The following is a 19818-nucleotide window of genomic DNA, read 5'->3' as shown; positions in this document are numbered from 1 at the left end:
GGATGAGCTGTGTGGAACGGCCTGATACACTTGCTGTATTTGACTGCAAATTAAAAAATATTTTTATTACTTTTAACTTATGTCCATACATGTGTGTCTGTGTGCACACGAGTCCAGGTGCCCTCAGAGCCAGAGGTGTCGAATCTCTGGAGTTGCAGTGATTGTGGCTGACCTGATGGATGCTGGGAACCAAACTCTTTACTGCTGAACCTCTTTCCACCCCACTGCAGACTCCTCGATCTTATCAGTGTCCTGACACAGATACTCTAGGCCAGTGGTTCTCAACCGTCCTCACGCTGTGACCCTTTAATCCAGTTGCTCATGCTGTGGTGACCCCAGCCATAAAATAAAATTATTTCACTGCTACTTTATAACTAATTTTGCTACTGTTATGAATTGTAACATAATTATCTGTTTTCTGATGGTCTTAGGCGACCCCTGGGAAAGGGTCATTTGACCCCTAAAAGGGCCGTGACCCACAGGTTGAGAACTGCTGTTCTACTATCTTTTTCTTTCTCTTTTAAATTACATTTATTTAGCATGTTGGGGGTTGGGAAGGTACTTGTGCCATGCATTTGGAGGTCAGAGGACAACTTTCAGGTGTCATTTCTCTTTACCATATGAGATCCTGGGACCTGGGGGTGGAACTCAGAGAAGCAAAAAAGAAAAGGAGCAATAAAACCAAAAGACAAATTAGTTCATTTGGTCTCCATCATAGTGGTTGTTGTCCACTGCTTAGCACAGGGCAGAATTGCTTTGGGCTGCTTAGTTTGTTGATAGCGGTGCCACATCTGGGATGGTCTGGACGGCGCCCTGTTCAGGTGGCTTCAGGCAGATCTGAGCGTGTTCCCCTTTATCCTTGGTACGTAGGGCGGTTGGGCAGCTAGGTTTGGGTGCCGCTTGGGAAGGCACTAGAGGCCTGGCCCATCGTGACCCCTGGGCAGGGAGGGAGAAGGTGGGTCCTGGATGCTGTACAAGGTTCTGGGGCAGCTCCTGACAGCTGCCAGAGCTAGCCACAGATTCCTCCAGACTCTAGGGGATTGTTTCTACTCTAGAATCTTCTTGAGTTTTGTTCCTATCTGTCCTCCAATATGAGTAGTTCCATCGTGTGAGGGGACCCGGAGGCCAAGCTTCCTGAGGCCTGGTAAGTCAGCCTCTGGACTTGAGATACATTGGTTGACCAAGGAATCTGTCATCCAGTCATCCAGTCAGTCTCGGAAGAGCAAATGGACCACGGCAGCAGGGTGAGCTCTTATGCCTAAGGGATATGCCCTGGGCCTGGCTTCTTGTCCAGGCCTGGAGAAGATGAGTCCAAAGACTTCTTTATCAATTGTGAAACCCTGCCTCCCTTGGTCTTTGCACAAGATGGGCCTTGGCCACTTCTCCTGCCTGATCTTGGTGCCCTAATGGAGGCACCCATGAGAAGCAGTGGGGATGTCTGACTGCGACCTGTCCCAGACTGGGCAAAGCAGGGTTTCCCTCAGCTTGCAATGGGGTCTTGGGCTCATTCCAGCTGTTCTGTGAGGGCTTGTTAAAGGGGCCCGAGATTCTTGTCTCTGCATCCATGACTGGAACCTCTCTCCCTCAAGAACATTGTTACGGTTATGGCTGCCATACAGGCTGATTGCCTGCCAATGAGGCTTGGTCTCACCTCTGTCCTTTGCAAAGCCCCAAGGAGGATGTTTGTGTCTCCATATTATACATGAGACAGAGCCTCAGGTTAAGCAGCTTCCCCAGGGGATCCATCTGGGACCTTGCTGGGCTCAGAGTCTCCACCTAATCTACTCCACTTAATCTACTTTTTACCTGTTGTGCTGAATTAACACTCTTGGTTAACTGAGGGCTTGGGAGAACCAGAGGATGCTATCTTAGGCCGAGGATTATACATTAGTGAAGTGTGGAGCTCCATTATGTGAGTGTGTATGCGCGCGCACGTGTGCGTACGTGCAGTCAATAGGCAATAATATTGTGTGTGTGTGTGTGTGTGTGCGCGTGTGCAATCAATAGGCAATAATATCCTATTTGTTATTATATTATTTTGTTTGCCTTTGTAACATTGGTCACTACCAGACACTCTGTAGCCCCTTTAGCCTTTGCCTCCTCCTCTGGGTCTTGTTTATTGATGTGTCTCTGGTTGCTAACCCACTAGGACCCACTAGCCTAGTCCGTGGTGGTTGATGGGTCTGGGTGGCTCTCACTGATTTGCTCACCTCACAAACATATTGGTGTGCCTACCGAGTACCTTGCAGGGCCTGTGCCGCCCTGGACGCATCATGCCTGGCCCTTCTTTGGGGAAGAAGGGTGGATTCCAGGCCGTGGTGGTAGGCTTGTAGGCAGGAAGGCAAATGCTTCCCAGGAGGTTTGGTTTCTTTGGCAAGTGCTTTCTCCCCTGCTCTCCACAATGGTGATAATGGCTTTTCCAGGGCCCTTTGGCATCCAGCTTCCAGCTGAGGGTCACCTTTCACCCTGATATGAGATGGAGAAAACAGGCTTGCCCAGCGTCCCCTCCAGAGAGGAACTGTTTGGAAGAAATGTTGTCACTTGGTTGGTGTGACTCTATGAGGTTTTCTGAGGGGTGGTCATTGGACCATGAGGTGGAGCCAGGAAGGTGGAGGCTTCACAGCATGGCTCTGTCCTGTGAAATGCCACCAGCGTCAGTGCATGTCCCAGAAGTTGGGGTACAGGTGCTCATATGAGAACCCACACAGGAGCCAAGTTCTGCAGGGGTGAGTCTGGGAGTGGTCAGAGGTTGGAATTAGATCACTGAGTCAGAGGGTCTCGGAGCTGGCAGCAGAGCCCCATACCATCACAGGCTGAACCACTGGGCCAGTTCAGATCACCCAGGGGTATCCTGCACGATCCAAACTCATTTCTTTCTTCTTTTTTTTTTTTTTAAAGTATAACTTTCATTTTTATTTTTCCGGATGGTTTTTCTTCTGCCTATTTGAATCTGCCTCTTTAAGTAAGCTTTGTTGTGGGTAGCACCAGCAGGGCTAAATCATGGTGGCAATGTTTAGTCCTTCCAGCCTAGCTTATGAGATCGATTCCTGACCGCCTTGCTATGAGTGGCACAGCTCACACAGTAATACAGCTCTACTTAGACTTTGGGAAGCCCATAAACATCAAAGACTCTTGCTTAAGAAGTATCCCCGATGGCCCCAGCTTCTATGGTATTACAAATGTTGAACATTCAAGGAATGGTCTGTCCTTGGTATACACCAGGCACAGTGCACATGCCTGAGGCTCTTTCTGGTTCGATCTTCCTTCCTTCTTCTCTCCCTCCCCCCTCCTTCTCCTCCTCTACCTTCTTATCATTATCATCATCATTATCATGACACTAGTATTACATTATTATTATCTTGCAGCCAAGACCCAAAAGAAGTCAACTCATTTCTTGCACGGCAGGGAGCACAGCCATCCACCCCTCTTCAAAAGTGTAGTTTTCAAAGTTCCGAGGAACAGATGTCGAAGAACTTGTAGGCCACATTGTCTGCCAAATGGCTCATTTTGGTCCAGAGAGAAATGCAAAATGGTTTTAAAAGACTAATTGGCCATCTAGCCGACCCTCCCTTCCCTGGAGACTGGAGTTTCTAGGAAGATTCTGGGAAGCATGTTGTGCCCATTTCTAGTGCTTCACTCTGACAGCATTTCAGATGGCAAGGCTCTCACCAGCAGGGTGATTAGCCACCGTGGGTGGTTTCAAGCCATCAGTGACGCCTAAAAAGAAATGTACTCCTAAAAAGAAATGTACTCCGAGAGTCACCTCTGATGCAAATTCCTGAAATCTAAAAAGGTCACCAGTTGGGTCACCAGCCTCAGCAACTCCCCTAGGGTTCAGAATAGGACGTCTGTGACTAGCAAAGATCTGAGGGTAAAAAAAAAAAAAAAAAAAAAAAAAAAAATGAACTCAAGCACCTTGCCTCTGCATGTTCTTTATTTTTCCAGCGAGGTGAAAAATGTGAAGGACAATCTCCTTGAGTTTTTTAGTTTTTACAGACATAGTTGGAAATTTCCATAGGCAAAGATAATAATATCACATGCATTTTAGGATCACAAAAAGGGGCAGGTAGAACCTGACAAAGCAGCACTCAGGAACAGGTGACACCACCTGGGAAAGAGCCAGCATTCAAGGGGAAATACCTGACATTCCAAATATTTAGATAAAGTTACTAAACATCCCTGAATCCTGGATTCACCCATTCTCCTCATCTAATCTCTTGTGATAACCAGCTTTGGGGATGCCCATGTTTGTTTGCTAGCAGGTGGGGCGCACACTGCCTTTCTGCTCAGTGCCTGCCTTCTATAGAAATTTCTATGTGGTCTGTTAGCAGGGAATTTTGCAGGATTGACTCAATGTAAATTTGACTGTTAGAACAAAGAGTGAATGTTATCGCTCTAAGGCCTCATGATGTGGGGAATGGAAAGGTCACTCCACTGCCTGTGCAGAAGTCACACTGCTGAGGTGTTCTGAGAATGAATCCTATTCAAGGAGAAGAATCATGGTTTCACAAGGTTTTTACAGATGTGACAGTGACTTTTCCAAAAGACAAGTGTTCCTGCAGCTCTGCAGAACAGGTTATTTCATGTGGACATATATACTTCCTGTGGATTAGTCTATTGGTCTGTAACCTGAACATTTACTGTATGGTCTTGTGGGCTCCAGCAATCACCCTCACCTACTGGGATGCTCGTGGTGGGGATTGGGAGATGTGCTGCTCTGGACCACCTCTGATGGCATAGGCGATACTGTCTCTCTGTGTCATCCCTCTTCTAGGTAGCAGAGGCTTTGCTTTGATCCTTGGTAAGTTGGCACAGCCAAGCCTGGAAGCCAATGCTCACCCTTGTCTCTCAGCAAACACAGGGTATCCTAGAACTTGATTAGAGAAAATTGGAGTTAGTTTCCCTTTAGAGCAGCTCTTCCTCAGGCTGAGCTGGTATATGTAATGGTCTGTCTTGTCCCTTTAAGAGACAAGCCTCACCCATTCCCTCCCCCATCCACTGCCTCTTCTTTCCTGCCTGCAGCCCGAGTCCCTCCCTTTCAGTCTCTCTCCCAACAAGGCAGCTTCTATCTCTCTGCTCTTCTCCCCACTTCTCACCTTACCCCCTCTCTGCCCCTCTCTGCTCTTCTCTCTACTTCCCTTCCCCTCTTTTTCCCTTCCCTTCCATAACCCACTAAATAAATACCCACTTTCTCTGCATGGCGTGTCTATCTGTCTTGGTCTCTCACTCACCATGCAACTCCCTGCCTTCATGGCTGTAGACCACCTCGGCGGGTTACTCTGTCTAGGGTTTGTAACCCACCTGGCTGGTCAGTTATTTCAGGGTCACGGAGAGGCACCACCTGAAAGACATAGGCTGATAAAAGGAAGAAGGCTAGGCATATTTGTTGAAGGCTCCCTTTATTAGAGTCATGGTTAGAGCTTATATAGCCCCTGGATGAGGAGCTTGGGGGGCTGGGGCACGGGGTCTTGCCACGTGGTCCATGCCGGTCACGTAGTCCAAGAGGTTACGATGATTGGTCAGGTCACGATTCCTCAGTCAGGAAGTCACAAGTTGACCCACCTAGTTCTCTGGATAGTTTGGAATGTGAGGCAGGTTCCGTTAACAGATAGCTCTCTATTAACAGTTAATTTGGGTGTGGGATAGGCTTTGTCAATAAAACTATTCTCAATAAAATTGGGAAGTTAAGCCCTCTGCAAAACTCCTCACAGCGGTGCTTCTTATAATAATTTGGGGGAACATGGCTCCTGACACATGGCCCGCCATGGACTCGGGATTGCTCCCCACTGCTGCCACTCTGGGACCTGCAGCGTTTCTGTCACTGTGCCCCTTGGGAAACCTGCAGCATTTTGTTTTCACCATAACGTTGATGCTGTGACTCACCCCTTGGGGATCCTGCTGCATTTTATTTTTACCATTACAATATAGATGGTGAAACTTTGATTTGCATCCATTTGTATAAGCTGTTTTTATCCCAGAGGTCTCCTTCCTCCAAATATTTTGAGCACTTTCTGAGTATCAGGCCCCATTTTCACCCCCCTCCCAGCAGCCTCTTTCATGAACATCAGTAATGAAGACTAACATTTTAAAAGAGCGAGAGCGTGTACCCTATTTTATGAGTCCTCCCCCTCTCCTCCCTTTTTCTCTCCCTCCTTCTCCCGCCCCTCTCCTGAGACAGGGTCTCACTATGTAGCCCTGAAACTCACCTGCTTCACCTCCTTAGTTGTTCTGGGATTAAAGGTGTGTGTGTGTGTGTGTGTGTGTGTGTGTGTGTGTGTGTGTGTTGCATCATATGTCAGAATGCACAGATGGTAGTCAGAAGAAACCATGTAGGAGCCTTTCACTCCTTCTATGGTACATTTTGGGTATGAGACTCAGGTTACATGCTTTCTCTGGTGGTTTAGACACAGCTGTCATCTTTTTTTGTTTGTTTGTTTTGTTTTTCAAGACAGTGTTTCTCAGAAGCTATAGAACCTGCCCTGAAACTCACTCTGTAGACTAGGCTGGCCTCGAACTCACAGAATCTACCTGCTTCTGCCTCCTGAGTTCTGGGGTTAAAGGTGTGCGCCACCACCACCTGACCCATCACTATTCTTATCCCCATTGTCAAAACAAGGAAACCAGCTTAATTTGATCTAGTCAAGGTCCTTAGTCCCTAATCTAAAACTCTGGGCCCAGATAGGTTGAATTTAGACTTTGAGGCACATGGATTGCTTAGCCTCCATACAGTTCCCATGCAGTTCCCATGTAGCTGAACCAAGTAATGGGGCACATTAATGTTTATCCATAGAAATATTCAAATGGGATAGGGATTATAGAATAGAATGTCAGTTGGGGCTATGTAACTGGAGGTTTCTCTCCCACCCGCCACTTCCTTGATAAACACTCTGAGGTTTAATATTAATTACAAACTCTTTGGCCTATTAACTCAGGCTTATTATTGCCTAGCTCTTAAAATTTAAATTAACCCAGTTTTATTAATCATTGTATTGCCACATGGTCATGTTATTACCACACATCTTGCTTCTCCAGAGGCTGCTAGTGTCTCTCTGACTCTGCCTTCCTTTTCCCTTTATCTTTGCTTGGATTTCCCACTGGTTCTAGTCTGCCTCACTATTGGGCAAATCAGCTTCTTTAGTGACCAATGATAATAAAACATATTCACAGCATACAGAAGGGCATCCCACATCAGGGCTGAGCCGCCCCTTGAGCTACAAAAGGATGTTTGGCTTTCCAAGGTGTTCATAGAGATGTGGGTGAAGGCTGAAAAACTAATTTCTTGTGCGAAGTTAGGACTCAAATCTTCTACTGCCACAGCCTCAGACCTGTGTGACCTTCAACCTGGGACTTCCCTGGCTCTCAGTCTAGTGGGGCGTCCTGCAGTGTGATGAGGTCTATTTCTTGGTGTAGGTGGGCGTGGCTCAGAGAACTAAGGCTTGGGAAACTCAGCAGTCACCCGGTCATCACCTCACACACAGAATGAGGAGCTAGTGAGAAACAAGCAAAGCTTCCTGGGAGTAGAAAGGCAGCCCTCTGAAAAGAAAGGGAGGAGACCGGAAGATGAGTGACCCTTGCCTGATGTTTTTATGCCCAGTCTGCTAGGCTCTAGCCTGCAGTAAACTAGGGAGTCCATGGACAGGTGGACAGGCTTCTCACTGGTTTAGAATGGGTGTGGGGCTCTCTGGTTGGGTGGGAGATAAGGTAGGGGAAGTAGGCTTAGGACCTGAGAGTGAGGACTGGGGATCAGCCAGCATCACAGTAAGGGTTGGGGACCAGCTGTGTCCTGGTTGCTCCATGGCCTCTGGGCTAAACTTATAGTGAATTAACTGTGTCCCCCCAGAAGCTGTGCTCTCAATGCGCGGGAGGAGGGCTTCTGAGCTCAGTTTGGCTAACGTACAGCGTTTGGATCTAGTCTCTTGCACTCTCTTCTGGAATTAATCTGGAAGCCTTCTGCTGGTTTACAGATGTTTCTGCTGAGATGATCCCACAGTTTATGTCTGTGCTGAGCTCATTAAGAAACCAGCTCTGCGAAAGGCCTTATTCCTAACTACCTACCTAAAAGGAAGAGGAAAATGAGATGGCTCAGCAGGTGAAGGTGCTTGCTGCCAAACCTGAGGACCTGGGTTCAGTCCCTGGAACTCTGTCTTAGTAAGGGTTTCTATTGCTGTGATAAGCACCATGGTCTAAAACAACAGGAAGGAAAGGGTTTATTTTACCCTACAACTCTCAGGCCACACTCCATCACAGAGGGAAGTCAGGGCAGGGGCTCACGGCAGGAATCAGGAGGCAGGAGCTGATGCAAAGGCCATGGAGGAGTGCTGCTCCGGCTTGGTCTCCATGGCTTGCTCAGCCTTCCTTCTTACAGGTTTCTCAGCTAACCTTTCTTCTTGGGATGTCTGGAGCACCACCCACCATAGTGATACTGAGAGCTGGAAGTGGGATCCCCAGGAATAGCCAGGAGAGCAGAGTGAGCGGTTAAGATCTGCTCGGTTATTTTGTCAGGCCTGGTCTCTATGTTTATGGTACTCTGGGTGATAAGGTCAGGTGTTATTGCCTTGTGGGGTACATGGACCAGATGGAGGAGGCCTGGCTCCGGAATGGCTGGCTCACTATGGGTCAAAGGCTCATTCTGTCTGAGCTCTTGGAATCTCAGAGAGCCGGCAAGTCTCCAGGAATGATTTCTCCCTACACGGAAGAATGTAGTAAGGTATCAACATGTTCTATCAAAACTTCCCACTATAGGAACAGCAACATGCAGATCATGATCCAGTTGCCCACTCTCCGTGGCCATTAGAATCGTCTGACTCTCCCCACTAATGTTGGGGTTCTGGTACCCTCTGCCCACCCCTCAGCACATGAACACAGATCCGGTTCTTCCTCCCAAACTCCCTGTGGACCTCTGAGAGCTCTGTCCACCCCTGCTCACTCTCTGTTCTAAAGCTCTCTCTGGCTAGCCCGTTAGGCTGTTGTTCCACAGGGGCACCCTTATCTTCATATCCAGCATTCACCTTTCATGTCCCTTCTGCTTGCCTTTCCTGGTCACCCCACACTGAAGGACTTCCCAGCCTTCCTGCCAAGCAACCCTTCCACAGTTTTCCTCCTGTAGTTCCAGTTGTTTGCTTGCTTGTGGGTGTGTGGTGGAGCGAACTGGGTAGGGGTGGAAAGTAGGTAAAGCCTAGGTTATAAAGAGGCATTAGCTGTGTCCTCAGTACTCCAGGAACTACAGAGTTGGGGAATGGGAACACCCCCCCACCCCACCCCCCCCGCCGCCCCAGAACCAGAGGTGCTCCGAATCTGAGGTAGCTGGAGGTCTGTGGAACTCTAACAGCTACCTCCTCACTTACTGACACCAGGGCTGTGGCTCCGCCCGGCTCTGGCTCCGCCTCCAGCATCCTTCCCAGAGCATGCAGTCTCATTAACTACATCCACTTTATTTGTGCACTTGAGCAGGGACACACCTCTGATCTTTAGTGCATTGCACACAAATGTATCCTGTTAAAAATGATGTGGGCAGAGGCCTTTTGTTATTTTTATTATTTAAAATATTTTATGTGTATGAGTGTTTTGCCTGTGTGTATATGTGTACACCACCCATTTATCTGGTACCCATGGAGGCCAGAAGAGGGAGGGCATCAGATTCTCTGGAACTGGAGTTACCGATGGCTGGGAGTGCCATTTGGATGCTGGGAATGGAAACCAGCAAGTGTTCTTAACCGCTGAGCTGTTTCTCTAGCCCAAGAAGCCATCTCTCACTCCAGATTTAATTTATTTAATCTGTTTTCCCTCTTTCTTTCCCCTCCCCCACAGGAGAAAATAATGAATATCAAGGGAAAAGTGGTCCTGTTGATGCTGGTTGTCTCGACTGTGCTCGTCGTGTTTTGGGAATACGTCAGCAGGTAATTATGAAACCGGCTAGAGCTACAGGGATGGAAAGGCTGTTTTATTCGGTGTGACTGGTGCCAGCAGAGTGACCAAGCAGGGTGAACTCGAGGAGCTGAGCTGTAAACAGGATTCCACCCTTCCTGTATTCCCCAGCCCTGCATGGTCGTTAAAACCACAGACCATCCAGGTAACTTCTGCCAAAGTCGTCATCTCTGTTCTTGCCGTGCATTTCTGTAGGCTAAACCCAGAGAGAAGGCACATTAAGCCCAAAACAGCCTCGAGTAATTTGTATAAGCTTATATAAAGCATTTTAAGCCAGGCTGGGGTGTATGCATGGAATCCTTGTAATTGGGAGGCAGAGACAAGAGGATTGTATGAGTTTGAGGCCAAGATTGTCTATATAGTGACTTCCAGGTCAGCCATAGCTTTACAGGGAGACCCTGACTCAAAAATATAAAGGGGCAGGAAAGGTGGCTCAGCAGTCGAGAGCACTGGCTGCTCCTTCAGAGGACCCGGGTTTAATTTCCAGCACCCACATGGTGGCTCACAAACACCTGTAACTTTAGTTCCAGGGCATCCTGAATTGTTTTCTGGCCTCCATGGGTGCCAGACACACAAATGGTGCACGCCTATACATACAGGCAAAGCACTCACATACATAAAATTTAAAAATAATTAAAAATAAAGGAAAAAAGAGAAATAGATAAAATTCAGATAGGAATTCCACAAAAAACTAGCTCTAAGTTCTGCAGTCCTAAAGTATCTGTGAAGTTTAAAGGATCTGTCCAAGTGGTTTGCTTTGGTGCAAAAACCCATACTACATTTTACTAGTGATTCATTTGTGCCTGGGTGAAGCACTCTCTCCCTCCCTTCCTTCCCTTGGCTTTGGAAAGCAGGATGAAGCAAATGTCTCTCAGTCATCAAACTCATCTGTCAATTAGAATCTATTGTGCCGCCTCTGCCTCTGGAAGCTCCCGTGTCAGTGGCCTCAGGGAGACCCAGCTTCATAGCAAAGCCCCAGCAGGTGCCTAAGAAGGGCACTAGCTGAGCTCTGTTCAGCTTCAACAAGTGCATTAATTGTACAGCTAACTGTAGGAGCTGTCTTGAGATGGCCTTCTTCACAGTGGGGATGTTTTAGTGGCCTCGGAGTTCTGGTGCTTTGGGTTAACATCTGATTTACCTCTTTCAAAATTTTGGATTTCTAAGTTGGATGAGCCAGCAGACCTCCCCCGGCTACAAAAATCAACTGTGTCCTTAGGTACAGGCCTAGGAGGGGCAGCCTCCAGTCAGAATGCAAAAGACACGGGTTCAAAGGGGTGACAGGTTTGTAACCACTTCTAGGGTGTTCTGCTGTTTCATTCTGAGTAGGTAAGTTTGAGAAAAGGCGGGACAAGCTAGCGTGTGACCCACTTAAAAGGTCTGGAGAGTGGGTCCTTTGAATTGAGGAAGTTAGTTAAGAAAGAGATGATTCACTTGTTGGGTGTGACCCTTAGGCTCTCGGGGGCTGAAGAGCATCCTGGCTAAATCATAAAACCAGACTGCCTGTTGTGTCCCAGACTTCCATCTACTGCCTGTGTATGTGACCTTGGGACAGCTACACAGCTATTCTGTTCTTCAGTACCCGACCTGTAAAAATGGGGATAACATCCCAGGGGGTTGGGTCTTGCTTGCAGTCCTCACACCTGACTGGCCGAGGCAGGTAGATCACTGTGAGTTGGAACCAACCTGGGTTACATAGTAAGGTTGAGGTCCGCCTGCACTACAGAATAAGGCATTATGTTAAAAACAGTAATAAAAACTGATTAACAAAAACCACAGCTCAGTGGTAGGGCACTTGCCTGGACTGTGCAGTGGTTTTAGTACCTACGCCTTAGATGAGCAAACAAGAAACATTCCTGTTCTGTCATTAACAACACTTATCACACACTTGGGCGACTTCGACAACAGGAACTTACTTCTCAGTGTGCTCAAGGCCAGAGACTCAGTGCCCAAGTGAAGTTTTCTTGGTTTGCAAACAGCTAGTGACCTTCTCCCTTGGCCCATACTTTACGGAGAACAAGCAATTTCTAATTTATTTTTTCTGATAAAAACACTAAATCCATCATGAGGTCCCACCTTTGTTTAAATGCCTATCTAAACCTAGTTATTTCTCAGAGGTCCAGTGTCATCATTCTGGGGACAGGGCTTCAACAGACACAGTTAGGGTGGCCACAGGCATCCACCACACAGTAGCAGTGTTTGCAACAATGGGCAAAACATGGCATCAAGATTGTGGCGGGTAGACGTGGTGACTACAGCCGCTGAAGTTGTCCAAGAGAACGAGTGCCCCCCTGGGGCTGAAATGCTTGTTTGGATAGCCGGCAAGCTCTGAAACTGAGTTTGATTAGATGGCTTTGGTGTTGTCTACTTTAACTGTGCCTCTGTGTTATGAATGGCTCATAGAATGAAGATGGCTAGAGAGAGGGCTCAGGGGTTAAGAGCGCAACCCCCCAGAAGGTTCCACAAGCTCTGGCCCCGTTTCCTTGCGGATGCATCCTTCCTCAGGGCCTCTGCATACTGTTTGCTCTTTTGGGAATACTCTTATCTCATGTCTTTCACCTTGGTGAACTTCTCCTCATCCTTCAGAATGTACTGCCTTCTCCAGGAAGTTTGCCGGGTCCTCCTGAGAAGGGCTCCTGCTTATGCTCACCCGCACTTCTTGGTTAGTGACTTAAGTAGGCTCGAGATTGGCCTGCCTTTTCTGTTACATTGTATAGCACTCGTGGGCAAGGATGGGTCTGCCCTGGCCAGCAGTGAGTCCCTTCACTCTTGGAGGATGTAACCGGCAAGTACTTAGAGAATGAGGGAAAGGAGGTAATCCCCTAAAGTCCCGGCCTTGCCTTCCAGGCATCAAGTTAGCTTCATGCCTTGGCTGGTTAAAGCAACACCCTTGGGTCTGCTCTGCAGAAGGGATCTGAGCTAAATGTCCCAGTCTCTGCCTCCTGAGGGTGGGGGTAAGGGGATAAATACTCAGTGTGGGGTGGCTGGCAATGATGCTTCCACCTACCCGGGCTTCCTCATTGCCCAGCGTCTGAGAATGCGGTAGAAGAGGACCTTCCTGTCTGTAACAGCTGACCAACCTCAAACGAAAGAAGGGGGGCTAGAGGGGAGATCCCCAAAGCAAAAAACAGGAATTGAGATGGCCAGAAGTCCCTTCCCATCCTTGGCGGTGCTGTGGGAATCCCCAAGGCATTTGCCGCTGCTCTCAAGGGAAGGAGAGGCCTGGGAGGAGTGAGAAGGCAGTGTAGCCTCTCTGAGAAGTAAAAGTAAGGTGACGTGTTTTGTTTCTTGTTTGCCCTCAGCCCAGAAGGCTCCTTCTTATGGATATACCACACAAAGTAAGTGCTCTGAACTCCGGACGCCTCCATCACTTGGTCTCCTACCTGTGCTGTTTTTCTCTACGTGCCAGCCACAGGGGTGCTCAGGCCACAGTGCAGGGGCAGCGAGGAGAGAGGCAAGGAGGAAGCAGCTACCTAGGACCCTGGGCTCAGGGTTGTACTCTGCCAGTCCCCAGACTGGTCTGTGTAGAATAATAACATGCTTTGTCCTCAGTTCTGATCAGGTGACTCTTTTCAAATGGTGTCATCTGGGGATCATTGTTGTCTGACTGATGGGGCAGCTGGGTGTTTAGCAGGCGCCTGTATTCCTGGGTGAGGGACCGAGGAGGAGCTATGTTAAGCTCTACTTTCCTGTCTTTGCCCAGTGGCCAGGAAGCTCAGAACAAATTGTTCTTAACTGCTTGCCTTCATTTGAGTGTAATTCATTCCCAGGTATTACATCTGAAGTGTTTCCTTACCTGCTCAGGGACCTTGGCCACAGGCCCAAACCCACTAAACCCACACCTCAGCTGCAAAAATGAGAGTGAATGTGAAGCTTTTGTTTGGGATGGCCACGGTCACATGAAAATCCATACTGGAGTCATCAAATCAGGGGAAGGTGGTTGGTTTGTGTGACATGTGCACGCCTGTGCACATGTGTCTAGGTGTGTGCTCGCCTGTGTGTGCACCAGTGTGGGCCAGAAGACAGCTTCGAGGATCTTTCCCCGTTATTCTCTGAGTTTTGGAGACAGAGTCTCTCACTGAACCTAGAGATCGTCATTTTTGGCTACACTGGCTGGCCAGCCCGCCCCAGGATCCCCACTGAGAGCAGGATTCTAGATGTACGCCATTCTCTGACTTATGTATGGTGCTAGGGATCAGAATGCAGGTCCCCGTGCTCTGAAACAAGTGCTTTGCCTTCAGAGCAGTATTCCTAGCCACCAGGACTTCTCTTTTAAAAAATTATGTGTCTGTGTTGTGTGTGTGTGTGTGTGTGTGTACATACTTGTGGGCATGCGTGTGTACATGTGATGATCAGAGGATATCTTGGTATGTTTCTTCTGCCTTCTGGGTTCCGGGAATTGAACTTGGGTCCTCAGACGTGGTAGCCAGCGCCTTACTCACTGACATCTTGCTGGTCTTTCTGTTTCCTGTGATTTTCGTCCTTGCGTTGTTTCCCGCCTATAACCACGCCGTTAGTCATTGATCATTGCAGACACCTCCAGATGAACTCTGTGGCGGGTTTCGTAACCAGGAAGGGTGCAGTGTGCCTGTCATCTCGGCAAAGGCCAAGTGGGAGGGTTAGCCTCAACTGCACAACAGGACCCCTCCCCCCACTAATACTGTGTCCCTGTTCAGGGTCACCTTGCCACCTTATCCATCGTCCCCCTTTTTCTCATCCTAGAGACCCCAAATTAGAAACTTTCACAGTGAGAGAGAATATGCAAACTGTCTCAAGTTGGGGCTAAGCTGGTTTTAACTGGTTCTCTAACTTCTCCTTTGGCAATCCTCGGACTTCCCAAAGCTGTCGCTGATTGGGCAACTGGTATTTTTCTCAGACTGGCCTTTCATAACACACAGGCACACACACGTATGCATGCATGCATGCATGCATCCTTGCACTATCGTTCTTGGGAAAGTGCATGGTTTGTTGTTGTTGTTGTTTAATTAAGATTACCCCCAAAGGACTGGGCAGATGGCTCAGTGATTAAGAGCACTGGTTGCTCTTCCAGAGGACCCAGGTTCAATTCCCAGCACGCACATGGCAGCTCACATGTTCCAGGGGATCCAACACTCTTATATGGACATACATGCAGGTGAAAACATCAATGCACATGAAATAAAAATAGATAATTTAAAAAAGATTACCCCTCATTACAGCCATGTTCATTTTACCGAGCTCCTACATGTGTGCTGTTTCATCGATCATCACCACAGGTACTCCGTTAGCAAGCAGTGCTCTGGACCCAGTGTCCGATTGGTCCTGTCCCTCATCCTTCAGGGTCCCAGGGATGAACCGAGTGCTGGGGGCTTCCTGAAAGGGGACAGCTGAGGCTCCTTGGGTCTGTCCCTCCCTTGTAGTTCACATTTTTGCTTCTCCCTGTTCACTTTTAATAGTCGTATTGGACAATTAAAAGAATGTTGGAAAGTCCCTCCCTCCAGCTGGGGACCGCCTCGTTTTCTAAGAGTGTTTCTGTTCTTTTACGTTTCCCAGAACTCCAGAGGTTGGTGACAGCAGCAGCCCGAGGGAATGGTGGCTCCTGAACTGGTTTAACAATAGGTAAGGGGTTAGGATGGGTCCCTCCATCCCTAACACTCAGCCATGGCTTTCTCAATCACTCTCTCTGGCTTACTGAACTCATTCAAGGAGTCTCTTTTGTTTTGTTTTTAATTTCTATTGTTAATGTGTGTGCTCTGTATGATGTGTGTGTGCGATGTGTATATGTGTGTATGTGGCTGTGTGATGTGTATATGTGTGTATATTTATGTGTGATATATCTGTATAGTGTTTATATGTGTGTGATATATATATGATTGTGTGATGTGTGTATGTGTGTGTGATGTGTGTATGAGTGATGTGTGTGATGTGGATATGTGTGTGGTGTGTGTATGAATGTGGATGTGTGATATGTGTGTGAATGTATTGTGTAGTGTATGTGATGTGAGTATGTGTGTGGTGTGTGTGTGATCTGCGCATGAATGTAGATACATGCTTGCCACAGCACATATGAGGTCAGAAGACAACTTTCAGGAGACAGCGATTCTGTCTTCCCATTGTGGGTTCTGGAGGTCAGGCTTTCCTGACAAGCAGTTTGACTTAAGGAGCCATCTAGTTCAGAGGAATCTACCTTGCAGGTGGGCTTCCGAGTCCGCTTGCCTCCCTCCCTCCCTCCCTCCCTCCCTCCCTCCCTCCCTCCCTCCCTCCCTCCCTCCCTCCCTCCCTCCCTCCCTCCCTCCAGTTCCCTTTCTCCAGTTAAGGGTGAAGTTAAGACTGAAGTTTAAATTTCAGAATAGACACTTCAGTAGGACATTCATTCCTTGGAGCGATGTCCTACTCCTGGAATAACTGAGAGTTGCAGGGTCATTGAAACCTAACTGATGACCAGTGGCAAGAGAGACAGATGTTGCACCTTTACCTGAATTATGAGAATCAGTGCTTAGTGCCCCTAGTGATGCATTCTCCTGTGCCAGGAGTCTCGAAAGAGTCCCCGCCGCCAGCTGCCTGGCCTCACCTGGCCTCTTTCTCTTTGTACACAGGACCCACAGTTATCGAGAAGAAGCCCTAGAAGGAAGGAGAGAAAAGGTGCGAAATGAAGACAGCAGTGAAGAGCTTCCGCTGTTGGACTGGTTTAGCCCAAAGTAAGGACAGAGACTGAAGTCGGGGCTGGGCACACAAAGTGTGGTCCCCTGGGAGAGGGGTGTCTTAGCATCCATTAGACCTTCATCCGTGGACTTGGGCTGAGAGACTGCGGTCTGGGTACTTGGAACCAAACGGACTGAGCACTGTGGTAACCGCAACAAGAAATGGCCAGTGGTAGGAAGAGCACATAGGCCATGTAGGATGGTGTGGACCTCTGCAGGGTCTGGGGTGGGCCAAAGAGGCGCTCTGTAGATTCGGTTAACTCTGTGGCATAGTATTCCTGAGCTAAGAATTCAGGGCCATGAGTTCACCCATCACACAAGCAAACAACTAGCGTTCTTCAGAAATTAGGATATGGTAGCTCGGATTTTCCACACTTGTAGTCATTACCTACTCATGTTTTTAGAAACTAGCCTAAACCGGCTTTTAGAACAAAACAGGAACTAGAGACTTGGCGCCATACTGATGTGAGGACTGGAGTTTAGATCCCTAGGAGCCATGCAAAGCCAGATGCAGTAGCATGCATATACACACATGCATACACATATCTACATACACATGCACACACACACACACACACACACCTACATATACACACACAAATAAAAAGTATTGGCTTGAACCACCATCACATTGAAACCTTCTCAAGATTCCAAAATCTATTTCATGGATGAGAAATAGTGGAAGAATGAATGAGTAAGTGCGCATGTTTATGTCACATGAATGTGCACCTCCCTGTGAACTCCCGCAGAGCCAGTACACAGCAAGGCATGCGTATTTCCACATCACCATGCCTGCTTTCTGTCTTCCTGCCCAGGAGTTTCTGCGCATTTCCACGTGGCAGATTCTCCATGCTCTGTTTTCCATTATGCCTCTCTCCACTTCCTGGCATCCGGTAGCCTGGAGATGCTGATTCTCCCAGCCGTGTCTGAGCCCTGACCTGTATCTGCCTGCCCGCCTGCCATCTCTGTTTGCTTCATGCGACCTACACGGATTTCTCAATTCCACCTCGCCCTGTTTCTCACTTCTGGTCTCAGCAGTCAGTCTGAGCGTGGAAGAGCCGCTCCTCATCCATCAGGGCTTCCTTCTTTTATCGGTTCTTGTTCCCAATTCTCTCCGCAGCTCTCTCTCCACTCCGCAGCCACCACCCCTGCTCCCGCTGCCGTGCCCTTTGGTGCTTGGGTGATGCTGTCCCGCATCTTTTCTTCAGTCTACTATGTGGTTCCTGAGAGTTTTAAATACATCCTTACTTGTGGGCATGGAGAAGTCAGAGGACAGCTGATGGGAGCTGGTTCTCTCACTCCACTCTGTGGGTTCTGGGGAATCAGTCTCTCCTTGTCAGGGTTCCCGTAAGTGTCTTTGCCTGCTGAGCTGTCTTGCTGGCCTAATTCACAGGATTTTAATGCTTCCTCTGGCCACCATTAATGTACCTGTGCATAAAGACATGCAATTGAAAACCAACTCCCTAGACCCATTTTTTCCCCCAGGAGCTCTGTGATTTTTCTGGATGCTTTTGCTGTGTATGGTGGATCTGGGTGCTGAGGTCACACAGTGCTGAGTGCCCATTCAGAAGGAAGGTACTTTTCCTCCCTCCTTTTAGAACTCTGTTTGATCTTGGCTAAGGCAGTTGATAGTATTGCAGTGGTTTCCTTGGGGGATGGGGCTGCAGGATTTGATGAATAAGTTGCCTCATGCAAAGGTTGCTCCTGGAAGCTGGCCTCCCCCTCATCCTTCTACCACCTCCTCACCTGCACTTCCAGGCTGTCTGGCTTCTCAGTCAAGGATGGCCAACATGCTGGGATTGTCAGTGGAACCCAACAATTAACTGCTGGGAAGTGGAATGTTTCGATTTTTAATTTAGCATTAATTTTTAATAGTGCTGTTTTGTCTTCCTGCTCAAGTATCCGAAGTGATCGCTGGGATTCTTACTCGGCTTCTAGAAGGTGGGGCCTGAGAGGCCATGTGGCTGAGGGTGCCAGCAGGTTGGGCACTCACTGGGACTCGGGTTCTCAAAGGGAAGGACTAGCTGTCATTTCTGTGGGCCAGTGCTTAACTTCAGTTTGGCTTCAGTCCCCTTCCCCTCATGGCCTGACTTGTAAAGTGGGTGCTGGCAGTGGCTGGGGCCCAGATTAAAGGTAGGAGTGAAAGGCTTGTTCTTAGCCCCTGTGTGCCTGCCCCCTCTTTCCATTAAGGAAACTTACTGCCTGCTCATAGACAATAGCACACAATGTTGTGGCTCGTACACAGCATCAGGACTGACTGAGGATGCTGGCTTGGTCGGCTCCTGAGACGTCTTTCCTTGACAGGCCAATACTACCACCCGCAAACAAGGCTGTGGTCCATGAGGGAGGTGAAGTTCACAAATGCCGGGTTGGAGAAATAGAATCTGTGTATGTTTATTTCCTTTTTGTTTTGAAATCCTGTCATTCAGTAAAGCAAGACTACAACAGGACTAAATATCGCCATGGCAAAGCTCTAAAGAGAGCTCCAACAAAGCCGAGCCTGCGAGTGCCTGACACAGCCACACAGAGGCTCAGCACATCAGTACTTATTTATTTATTATGTATGCAATATTCTTTCTGTGTGTATGCCTGAAGGCCAGAAGAGGGCACCAGACCTCATTACAGATGGTTGTGAGTCACCATGTGGTTGCTGGGAATTGAACTCAGGACCTTTGGAAGATCAGGCAATGCTCTTAACCGCTGAGCCATCTCTCCAGCTCTCAGCACGTCAGTACTGACAAGACGCCACGGCAGCCACTGTGGACAAAGGCAAACCTGGGGTTGCAAGTGTCCATCCAAGGAGCAATAGAGACTGGGGCTCAAAGCACTGGACTCCAGAGAAGGACTCTCTGGGTTCAAGTCTCAGCTTTCCCCCTTAGTAGCTGTGTGACTTCAGGCCAATGACTTAACCTTCCTGTTCCAAGTCCTTCATTGATTAGCTAGGAACCAATTAGTTACTTGCACATGGTGTTGACATAATGTGACCCCTGCAGATCTGGTTCAGAGCACTGGTGGATAATACTGCCTAGTGAGTTGCTGGGTAGAGTTGACCAGATGTGACCTGCCTCAGAGAAACACATGGTGCCAAGACTCACAGGACGCGCTCCATGTGCATCTATGTAATTGTCAATATCCGTGACCAGTTACATGGCTTTCTCTGGCTTTGCTTTTCTTGCTGGATAATGGATACAGCATGTCACAGGCCCATGATAAGGAC

The 19818-nt window shown here is 48.3% G+C and overlaps 1 protein-coding gene across 5 annotated transcripts in view; it reads left to right on the top strand.

The window, feature by feature from the left end:
* Ggta1 (glycoprotein alpha-galactosyltransferase 1 (inactive)) overlaps positions 1–19818 on the top strand; it is a 76755-nt gene that overhangs the window by 48695 nt on the left and 8242 nt on the right. For 4 of the 5 annotated variants that reach the window (XM_057755113.1, XM_057755110.1, XM_057755112.1 and 1 more), the window contains 3 exons: positions 9808–9896; positions 15454–15519; positions 16497–16598. In XM_057755113.1, the coding sequence (XP_057611096.1) occupies positions 9817–9896; positions 15454–15519; positions 16497–16598 (248 nt within the window). In that variant the 5' untranslated portion in view covers positions 9808–9816. Of the gene's footprint in view, positions 1–9807; positions 9897–13223; positions 13260–15453; positions 15520–16496; positions 16599–19818 lie in introns of all 5 variants that reach the window. The other variant, XM_057755114.1, reaches the window with a different exon arrangement.

This window comes from Chionomys nivalis, chromosome 22 (genome assembly GCF_950005125.1).
Source record: "Chionomys nivalis chromosome 22, mChiNiv1.1, whole genome shotgun sequence".
NCBI classification, from domain to species: domain Eukaryota; kingdom Metazoa; phylum Chordata; class Mammalia; order Rodentia; family Cricetidae; genus Chionomys; species Chionomys nivalis.
The sequence above is the reverse complement of the archived record's forward strand: the minus strand, read 5'-3'. Positions and strand labels throughout refer to the sequence as shown.